The sequence below is a fragment of the Miniopterus schreibersii genome (assembly GCF_964146895.1).
Source record: "Miniopterus schreibersii genome assembly, chromosome: 11".
NCBI lineage: Eukaryota > Metazoa > Chordata > Mammalia > Chiroptera > Miniopteridae > Miniopterus > Miniopterus schreibersii.
In genome coordinates, this window is record NC_138111.1 from 295,737 (window position 1) to 305,883 (window position 10,147).

Consider the following 10,147-nt stretch of genomic DNA (forward strand, 5'->3'; position numbering starts at 1 on the left):
GGCCCCTCTTTGCCCCTGGTCACCGTGGGTTGGTGGGAAAGGCCGGTGCTCTCACATTGGGCCAAAGAGCCTTTATTCCCAGAAGGGAGGCTGCCCTCTGGGGTAGGAGGACTTCCCAACAGGCCAAACCCAGGAGAGCCATGTGCTGTCCAGGTTGGGCCAGCATGGCCACTGCCTTGCATATTTGTCCCAGTCTATCTAGGCCAGGGCTGGGCGATTGCTCCCAGGAATACATGGAGGTGCCCAGCTCTGAGGGCAGGGGTGTGTCCATGTTCTGCCGGCCTCCAGCTGCCATTAGCACCCAGCCGCACCCCACCCCCACCAGTAGCCAGGGGAAAGGCTCTGATACTGGAGCTGCCCCTCCCTCCAGGGGTGGGCAGGCTGGGCACCCCCCTCCCAGTCCCAGAAACCTCCCTTTACCCAATTTCTGTTCCTATAGTAGTTGTTTTGGTTTTTTTTTAATAATTTTGAGAGAGAGGAAGGGAGTGGAAGAAACACCAATTTGTTATTCCTCTTACTTATGCATTCCTTGGCTGATTCTTGTGCCCTGACCAGGAATTGAATCCCCAACCTTGGTTATAGGGATAGTGCTCTAACCAACTGAGCTACCCAGCCAGGGCCAGTGTTCCTAGAGTTTTGAACCTCTGGTTGGGGAGCAGGGGGCACTGGGACAGCAGTCACTGGGTAAGCTAATATGTAGGGACTCCCCTTAGGCCACAGCCTGTGAGGTCAACCATCCTTGTGGAGCCCATGAATGTGGGCCTGAGAACAGTACTCATGAACTTGCCCCGGGCCCTACATTCTCACAGACCCATAATGGGACAGGTCCCACTCTTTGGAGCCAGAGTTATTCATGGTCCACTCCTGCCCTGTTAGAATGTTCCCTGGCTCAGCATCTTGTTGGGGGGAGGGGGGGAGCTGGCAGGGCTGGAATGGGCCACCTGCAGACCTGCCCAGGGCAGTGACAGCCCCTGCCTGCTTGGACAGGAGGTGAGGGTGGCAGGAGCCTGTCCTCTCCTGGGAGAGGCTGGGCATCCTAGGGAAAGGCTTCAGGCCCCAGTCCAGCCTGGTGGCCATATGGCCCCAGGTACCTGCAGAGAGTTTGGCGCCTCCAGCACTGCAGCACAGAGCCAGCGGGGCGGCGGGGAGCCGCCCATCTGCTCCTGCCTGGGCCCAACCCCAGGTGTGAATTCCGGGAGTGAATTTTGGGAGCTGCCTGAGGCTCTGGCCAGGGCTTGGGGCTCCTCCAGAGCCCTGCTCCCATGCCCTGCCTGGCTGCCAGGTGGGAGCTGGCAGGACCGGCAGGCCCCCAGGTTAGACCCCAGGCGCCTTGCGGGTACCAGAGGGCCGGTCACGCAGCGCCCAGCACAGTACCAGCGCCGAGCCAGGGGGCCACGTGGGTCCCAGGCCGAAGGCGCGGCCCCTTTAAGTGCAACCCCGCCGGCCACCATCGGGGGCAGCACTGAGCTGCCGGACGGCCTCCGCTCCGCTGCCTCGAAGCTTCTGCCGGTGCCGGGGACGCGGTGCGGATGCGGCGGGGACGCCGGGGAGTGGGGGGCGGCGGGCGGGCTCGGGCCTGCACAGCCTATCGGGCTCGGCGGGGGAGCAGCGCTCAGGTAAAGGTCGGGGGCTGCTGCCCCACGCGCCCTGTCTCGGGTGGGGCGCCCGCAAGGATGGGGGTCCCGCCCCCGGCCATCCCGACCGGGCCGCTGGGGGCTGGGGGCCAGGTTGTGCCATGGGGAGGGCCGCCCCCGAAGCTCATTAGGCCTGAGACCCAAATGGGGCAACCACCCCATCCCCCCTGGTGGGGGTGTTGTCCTCACCAGGCAGCGGCAAGGCCAGGCTGTCACCTCCCTGGGGCGGAGCCTCACCCCGTCATACGGCCCCCAATCCGGCCTGACTTTGAGCTTAGGATGGTCGGAAGGGGGCGGGCGGGGGATGGTCCTATAAACCAGGGAGAGTTGGGGTGGAGGCGAGGCTGGGATGGGGACAGGCACTGGACTTTGGTGGCCCTGAGCCAGAATAGCAGCCCTGCTGGCAGGAAGCCCCTGGCGCCCCTGGGACACACAGGGTCTACCCGACCCCGACAGGTGAGGGCCAGCGGCCTCCTTTCCCCCGCTCACCCTGGAGCACACTCCTCGGCGGTGTGAGGAGGCGGGGCCTCTCGGCACCGTCTCAGCCCCTCCCCAGCCTGTCCGAGGGGCCGGTGGTCCAAGTCTGAATGGGAGCCTGGTACAGAGGGTGGACCCCAGCCCAGCCCAGCCAGCATCGCGGGGGGGGGGGGGGGGCGGGGAAACTCAGGTTTCCATGGAGCCTGCCTGAGATGCTGTTGGGAGAGCCCTCTTCTGAGAAAGGGGGTGGAGCGTAACCCACCCACCCCACTGCCTCCCCCGCTGGCAGCCTCCTGGCCAGGTGCCCTACTCAGGGAAAGAGGGTCAGGCATGGGCCCTGGCTCACCCCCCACACACGTGGTCTTGCAGCCGCAGCCTGGTTTCCAGGTTGTGGTGCACAGGCTGCAAAGCTGGGGGTCACTCTCCCAGACTTGTCATGAAACCTCAAGGAGCTTGGTGGGTTTCAACCACCCCAAGATAGCTAGAGTCAGAGGTTTCTGCAAAGGAACCCGGGCTTTGGGGCCCAGGTATGCTCTTTGGGGGACATTATTATGGCCGGGACCATACCGAGTGTCAAGGGTGGGACGTGCCAGTCTGTCAGCCTAAGGGCCATGCCCGGACCTGATGGGGCCACCTCAGGCCCACTGGGGCCTCGGGGCCGGGGCTTGGAGCATCCAGCTGCCCGAGTAGCGGCCCTGGCTGCGCTGGGGGAGGGGTTCTATGCCGAGCCTCCTCAGCGAGGGGGGCAGGAGACAGTGCCCGCAGAGCTGGCCAGGGCCAGGGGAGGGCGCGCTCTGCCCCGGGCACTCGGCGGGCACTTCTGTCACCAGTGGGTTATGGAGCCAGCAGCCATAAAGTCTGCATAGGCCCCAGATGAGCTCAGCCATTCCAGCCATGGGCACTAGGGGCAGCCTTGAGACCACACCCCCACTCTTCCTACCGGGTCTGTCCCACACAGCAGTGGCATCGCCTTTTTACTTTTTATTTTTTTAAAACATATCTTTATTGATTTCAGAGAGAGGAAAGGAGGGGGAGAGAGAGAGAAACAGCAACGATGACAGTCACTGATCGGCTGCCTAGCCCGCAACCCGGGCACGTGCCCTGACGGGGAATCGAACCCCGATCTCCTGGATCCTAGGTCGATGCTCAACCGCTGAGCCACGCCCGGCCGGCCTGGCATCGCCTTTTTAGCTGACCCATCCCATTAGAAAGTGGCCAACAAAGATGGGGGTGGGGGCTGAGTGGCTGAACAGCTGGGTTCCTTCTGCAGGGGCTTCGGTCGCCGGCATGGGGCGAGTGCCCGCGGCCTCCGCCAAGGCCCGAAGCCAGGGCTGCTCCGCCCACTGCGCCCCAGGTAAGTCGGTCCAGCGCAGGGGGTAGCGGGGCTTGGGCCGCGGAGGGGCCTCTCTGACCCGCGTCTCCCCCCAGGGCGAAAGCCCCTCAAGGCCGAATGAGCTGCAGCTGCCAGCCTGGGGACCTCTTTTAAGATGACCCGCACGGACCCACCAGACTTGCTGGTGTCGACCGTGTACCAGGACATCAAGCTGGCGGCGCCGGGGCCCTCGTCCAAACGCGCGCCATGTGAGCGCTCCATGGCCCGGCCTGCTGCGCCCCTGCCCTTCAACAAGCGCCACTGCCGCAGCTTCGACTTCCTGGAGGCGCTGGACGGGGCGGACATGGAGGCCCTCCCCGAGCCGCCGCCCCCGGAGGCCCCCGTGCCGCGCGCCCGGCCCCGCGACGGCGAGCCCCGGCGCCGCGCCCGCTCCAAGAGCGCGCCCCGCGAGCCCCCGGGCCTGGCGCCCGCGCCCGCCTCGCCTCCAGCGCAGCCACGCCGAGGCCGGGAGGTCCAACGCGCGGCGCGGGCCGAGGGGTCACCACGCCGGGAGCCCGCGTACCCCGCGCTGCGTGCGCTAGCCAACGAGCTGCACCCCATCAAGCTGCAGCCCCAGCGGGGCGGCCCGGGCCGCATCGCGCCCCTGTGCGCCGCCGCGGGCCGCTGTGCGCCGCCGGAGCCGGCCGCCGGGCCCGCCCCCCACGTCCGCTGCCGCCTGGACATCAAACCCGACGACGCGGTGCTGCAGCACGCCGCCCGGGGCTCGCGGCCCTGCGGGCCCGTGGAGACCACGCCCTGGGCCCGCGCCGGCCCGCAGCTCCACGGCCTCACGGTGCCGGGGCCCCGCCACGCGGCGCTGTCGCGCACACCCACCCCCAGTGACTCGTACTGCGTGGATCCCCGGGCGCTGTACTGCGACGGGCCCCTGCCTGGGCCCCGGGACTACTCAGAGCGCCGAAGTGTGCCCTTCACCACCCCGCCCGGCCCCACCCAGTTCTTCTACACGGAGGAGCCCGAGGGCCACCCCGGCGGCTTCGCGGCCAGCCCGGGGCCCCCCTTCGACATGTACTTCCCCAGGCCCTTCCCGCCCGAGGAGCCGCCCGGGCCCAGTCCAAGGCGCGGGGGCGGCTACTACGCAGGGGAAGTGCGCACCCTCCCCGTGCACGAGCCGCCCTCCCGTTCCTACTACGGAGAGGCCCCCCGCGCCTACGGGCCGCCCTGGGGCCCCCGCTACCCGCCCGCGGACACCCAGGCCCACCCGGCCGCCCGGCCCTTCTACACAGAAGACTTCGGGCGGTACCGAGACCGCGACGCCCTGGCGCGGACTTACCCACACCCACGCGGTAGCCCGGCCTGGGGCGACTGGGGCCCGCGGCCTTACCAGACCCTGCAGGTGGCGCCTCCCCCGGGCCCCGGCGCACTGCTCGCGTCCTGGCACGGCGGCTCAGGCACCAGCCCGCCCCGGCTGGCCACCGACAGCCGCCACTACTCGCGCTCCTGGGACAACATCCTGGCGCCCGGGCCGCGCCGCGAGGACGCCCTGGGCCGCGGCCGCAGCTACGAGAACCTGCTGGGAGGGGAGGTCCGGGAGCCGCTGGGCACGTCCCTGGAAGGCCGGCGCCCGCCGGTCGTGGTGAACCTGTCCACCTCGCCCCGGCGCTACGCAGCGCTGTCGCTGTCCGAGACCTCGCTGTCCGAGAAGGGCCGGGCGGGCGAGGGCCCGGGCCGCAACTGGTACGTCACCCCCGAAATCACGATCACCGACAACGACCTGCGCGCCGCCGAGCGCCCGACCGCCAGGGGCTGGGAGCTGCCAGCGGGCCGCCCGCGGCCGCCCCCGCCCGCCGCCCCCGCCCCCGGCCGCCAGCGCAGCCTGGAGCAGCTGGACGAGCTCATCACCGACCTGGTGATCGACTCGCGGCCCCCGGCCGGGCAGGCGCCCGACCCCGCGGCCGACGGCCTGGGCCGCCAGCTTCGCCGCCTCCTGGACCTGCGGCCCCTGGGCCCCGGGGCCCCCGCGCCGGCGCCGCGCTCGCCACCAGCGTCGGCCGGCAGCGCCGAGGAGCCGGCGGGCCCGGGGCAGGCGGCGGGCGCGTCCCCGGAGCCCAGCGCGGACGAAGACGACCTGATGACCTGCTCCAACGCGCGCTGCCGGCGCACCGAGACCATGTTCAACGCCTGCCTCTACTTCAAGTCCTGCCACAGCTGCTACACCTACTACTGCTCGCGCCTGTGCCGCCGCGAGGACTGGGACGCGCACAAGGCGCGCTGCGTGTACGGCCGCGTGGGCAGCGTGTGCCGCCACGTGCTGCAGTTCTGCCGCGACAGCGGCCCGGTGCACCGCGCCTTCTCGCGCATCGCACGCGTGGGCTTCCTGTCTCGCGGCCGCGGCGTGCTCTTCCTGGGCTTCCCCAGCCCCGGCTCCGCGGACAACTTCCTGCGCTTCGGCCTCGAGGGGCTGCTGCTGTCACCCACCTACCTGTCCCTGCGCGAGCTGGCCACGCACGCGGCACCGCTGGGCAGCTACGCGCGCGAGCTCGCGGCCGCCGGGCGCCTCTACGAGCCGGCCGAGTGCTTCCTGCTCAGCGTGTCCGTGGCCGTGGGCCCCGGCGCCACCCCCCCCGGCGCCGCCCGGCCCGCGCCCGCGCCGCGCAGCCCCGGGCCCACGGTGCGCAAGTTCGCCAAGATGGCGCTGGCGGCCGGCAGCCCCGCGCGCCCGCCGCCGGCGCGCGGCCTGGAGCCCGACATGGAGACGCTGATCCTGACGCCGCCCCCGGGCACGGCGGGCCTGGACCAGGAGGGCGAGGCGGGCCGGCGCGCGCGCGAGGTGGCCTTCATCCACATCCAGCGCGAGCTGCGGCTGCGCGGCGTCTTCCTGCGCCACGAGTTCCCGCGCGTCTACGAGCAGCTCTGCGAGTTCGTCGAGGCCAACCGGCGCTTCACGCCCACCACCATCTACCCCACGGACCGGCGGACCGGCCGCCCCTTCATGTGCATGATCATGGCCGCCTCCGAGCCTCGCGCCCTGGACTGGGTGGCCAGCGCCAACCTGCTCGACGACATCATGTGAGGCGCGCGGCGCGCCGGGGCCCAGCCCCGTCCACCTAGGCCCCGCCCAGTGCACCCGGGGCCGCCCTTGAGCCCCGCCCAGCTCACCCAGGGCTTCCCCGAGCCCCGCCCAGCCCACTCTAGTCCAGCTCAGTCCACTTGGGCCCCGCCCCTGTCTCCAAGCCCCGCCTCAAACCCGCCCAGTCCCCGCCCCCTGGTCTCGAGCTCCGCCCAGGTCCTACCCTAGTGGGTTCTCTACCCGCCCTGCCTCTCCTCCTCGCCTCCTGCGACCCCGCCACGGGTACAGCCCAGCTCCCCCTTGCGCCCCCCCAGAGGCCGGTCCTTGGCCGCTTGGTGCTCCCCGCTGGGAGGCGGGGTGGGCCTGAGGACCGCCCGGCCTTGCCTTCACGCGGAGGGGTCACTACTGCAGACCCCACCGCGCAGATCCGGTCCGTCCGTCCGCGTCGTCCGCAGGGCCTCCCTGGAACCTCCCCAAGCCTAGCTCGCCCTGGTCCAGGAGCCCGAGTTGACCAAAGCCTAGTCCGGTCCTATATAACACGCCCCCTCCCCCACCCCCGCCTCCCGTGGTCTGGGGTGTGTCCAGCTCACTGGCCTTTCCCCTCTGGGAGACACCCTAGCTGGCCTCGGCGCGTCCCGCCCTGGGGTGTGCGCTGCGTTTCCACCGGCCCCAGTCCCGGCTGGAGAGGGCACAGCAGGCCCCCGAGCCCGCACGTTCGCCTGCCTCCCCGCACCACGGGCAGCCCTGGCCTGGGCCCTGCAGCAGTGGCTGGGGCGCGCGGCAGCGGAGGGGTGCTCGGCGTCTTCAGTCAAGGCGCAGGACACCCAGCCAGAGGGGAGAGGACCCGGGCAGGGGCAGCGGAGGTGTGCTGGCGCCGCGTGAGTCCGGCTGCCGGCCCACGCCCGGCAGGATGGCCCAGGGCGGGTGCCGGGGTGCAGGGCTGCAAACAACAGCGCAGGCTCTAGCTTCACAGGGAGGCAGGAAACAGGCGCAGGGCACGGACGAGCGGGGGGACCGCGAGGAGGGCTCCCACCCGCTGGTGTAGGGCGCCGGGGGGACGGGCTTCCCAGCTGGGAGCTGGGCGGGGAAAGCCCGGGTGGCGGCAGGTGAGGGAACCAGCCGGTCCGCCAGGGCTGGGTCCACCGATGGGGTGGCGCCGTCGTTGCACAAACCGCCCCCGCCCCCGCCCCCGCCCCCGCTCTGGCCGTCCGGGTGTCGCGAGCTGGAAACGTGGCGCTAGCGGCCCGGCTCCGGCCCTCGGCTCCCGACCTCCCCAGGACTGCATCCCGGCTCCTGCCCGGGCTGCGTGGAGGACGTGTGACCGGGAGAGGGGGTGAGGCCGGGCACCCACAAGGGCCCTCCTGGAGCGCCCAGCACCGCACTGGGGCCGACAGGGAGCATCCACGGAATTAAATTGTGAACGTCCCCCCGCTCTCTCAGCGACCGCGCCCCCCGTGCCTCCCTCCCCCACACGCCTGCGCGCCCGCCTCGGCCACGCGCCCCACTTCCCCCGTCGCCTGCGCGCCCTTCCAAATCGGGCCACCGTGCCACCCGCCCCGGGGCCTCCGACTGAGGGCCGGCGGGAAGGATCCTGGACCGGTTATTGTTTCCAGAGGGGAGCACTTTTCGAACTAAGTAAAACAACTCGAATGGAACCACGGCTGCCTCATTGCGCGGGGGGTGGGGGCCTCGGAGGCGGGGCGGGGGGCGGGGCAGGGAGGCCTTGGGCCTGGGACCGGGAGCCGGCGTGCGCCCCCCGGGGCTCACGGGCCGCCTAGCGCCCGCCAGAGGGGCTGCCTCCAGCCCGTGACCCTGCTAGAAAGGCGGTTTTCCGTCCGCCCGCTTCAAGCACCACCCACGCGGGGTTCCTGGTTCGCCTTTAAGCGGGACCCGCGTGGTCCCGGGGCTGCAAGGAGCTGGGTTGCGATTGGCCAGTCGGTTTCTGCGGGTCGGCGGCGCGATTGGCCGAGGCTGAGGGCCGGGGCTGCATGCCCCCGCGGGATTGGCCGCCGGCTCCCAGAGCCCGCCTCCCGCACAGTCGGCGCGGGTGACGTAAGGGTGGGGCCGCGGCCGCAGGGGTGGGCGCGCTCTGGGGAACATGGCGGCGGCGGACCTCGCCCAGATCCCCGATGTGGACATCGACCCCGACGGCGTCTTCAAGTACGTGCTGATTCGAGTCCGCGCGGCACCGGCGGGGGAGAGCAAGGAGATCGTGCGCGGCTACAAGTGGGCCGAGTACCACGGTGAGGGGGCGGGGCTTGGGCGTGGGCGGGGCGCCGGCGCCTGGGGGCGGGGCGACGGCGTCGTGGGGGGGGAGGCGGGGCCTACGGGCGTCGTGGGCGAGCCGGAGCCTGGAGGCGGGGCCTAGGGCTTCGTGGGCGGGGCCGGGGCGTCGTGGGCGGGGCCGGGGCGTCGTGGGCAGGGAGCCCGCGGGGCGTCGGGGGTCCCGGGGGCCGAGGGGCTGCCGTGGCCCGACCCTCCCCCCATCCCCGCGCCCCTGCCCCGGCCCCCCCATCCGCGTCCCCAGCCCGGGGGGCTCCTCCCCCGGGGCCGAGCTGCTCAGCTGCGGCTTCCGACCGGGTCCCGGCGGCCACGCTGAGCGCTGCCGCTGCCCCCCCAGCCGACATCTACGACAAGGTGTCCGGCGAGATGCAGAAGAAAGGCTACGAGTGCGAGTGCCTGGGCGGCGGGCGGATCTCCCACCAGAGCCAGGAGAAGAAGATCCACGTGTACGGCTACTCCATGGTGAGGCTGCCGCCCCCCCCCCGCGCGGCTCCCCGTTTCCCACGTGCACGGGGTGGGCGGGAGGCCCCTCGGCCGAGTCCTGTTCCTGCCTCAGGAGGCCTGGGTGGGCTGTCACTGTCCCCCAGCTCCTTGAGGGGTCAGCATCCGGGTGAAGCTCAGAGGCCGCCCTCTCCCTTCGGTAGAAACAGGGGCATTCTCTTGGCGCCTGGAATAGCCCAGGCCTGGGGCTAGAGACCCACCGGCCAGGTCTGTTCGCTTGGTGGCCACCTTTCTGCAGGAGGGCTCCCTGGGGTGGTTGGGGAATGATGGCATTTGGCTCCCCCGGGGACCCTGCCCCACTCTGGCTCCTGGGTGTCACTGCTCACTGGACAGCCAGAGCTAGGACACGGGGTGTAAGAGGTGCCTTCTGTCTTCAGGGATACGGCCGTGCTCAGCACTCCACCTCCACGGAGAAGATCAAAGCCAGGTACCCCGACTATGAGGTCACCTGGGCTGATGATGGCTACTGAGGCCCACCTGAGGCCTGCTGCCTCTAGCTGCCCATTCAGAACTCTGCCCTTGAAGCCCCCTCCTGAGGGGCTGGGCTGTACCCCCTGGCACTGTGCCACCCTACCCAGGCCTCAGAGATGGACACCAGCCTGGTCCCAGTACCTGGGTTTACCTCATCCACTGGAATTAAAAGCATTATCACCCCAGCTGGTCCCTGGATGGTGTGTGTCTTGGCTTCTCTGTTCCTGTGTCACCCCTCTGGACCCCTGACTAGAGTGGGTAGGTAGCAGAGAACCAGAGGTAGCCCTGGGGGCGGCGGGTCCCCTTCTGGCTGCCCCTCACCCAGCTCCACCTCTGGGGGCCCCAGGGAGTGGTAGTGCACACTCAGCCCTTTGGAGTCTA

At 70.5% G+C, this 10,147-nt stretch overlaps 2 protein-coding genes across 2 annotated transcripts; both read left to right on the plus strand.

The window, feature by feature from the left end:
- Nucleotides 1–3,598: 3,598 nt before the first annotated feature.
- Nucleotides 3,599–6,514, plus strand: AJM1 (apical junction component 1 homolog; the record flags this gene model as incomplete). The annotated part of the gene is made up of 1 exon (XM_081151563.1): nt 3,599–6,514. The coding sequence occupies one exon, from the start codon at nt 3,599–3,601 to the stop codon at nt 6,512–6,514; it is 2,916 nt and encodes a 971-aa protein (XP_081007689.1).
- A 1,706-nt stretch (nt 6,515–8,220) lies between these two features.
- On the plus strand, nt 8,221–9,955 carry PHPT1 (phosphohistidine phosphatase 1). The gene is made up of 3 exons (XM_081151017.1): nt 8,221–8,754; nt 9,132–9,256; nt 9,673–9,955. Exons 1-3 carry the CDS (start codon nt 8,610–8,612, stop codon nt 9,763–9,765), a joined length of 363 nt encoding a protein of 120 aa, XP_081007143.1. The 5' UTR covers nt 8,221–8,609; the 3' UTR covers nt 9,766–9,955.
- Nucleotides 9,956–10,147: the final 192 nt, after the last annotated feature.

Coding starts and splice junctions, on each gene's coding strand:
- PHPT1 (XM_081151017.1), top strand. CDS start 8,610: ATGGCGGCGGCGGACCTCGCCCAGATCCCCGATGTGGACATCGACCCC. Junction 8,755..9,131: donor CAAGTGGGCCGAGTACCACG/GTGAGGGGGCGG, acceptor CTGCCCCCCCAG/CCGACATCTACGACAAGGTG. Junction 9,257..9,672: donor ACGTGTACGGCTACTCCATG/GTGAGGCTGCCG, acceptor TTCTGTCTTCAG/GGATACGGCCGTGCTCAGCA.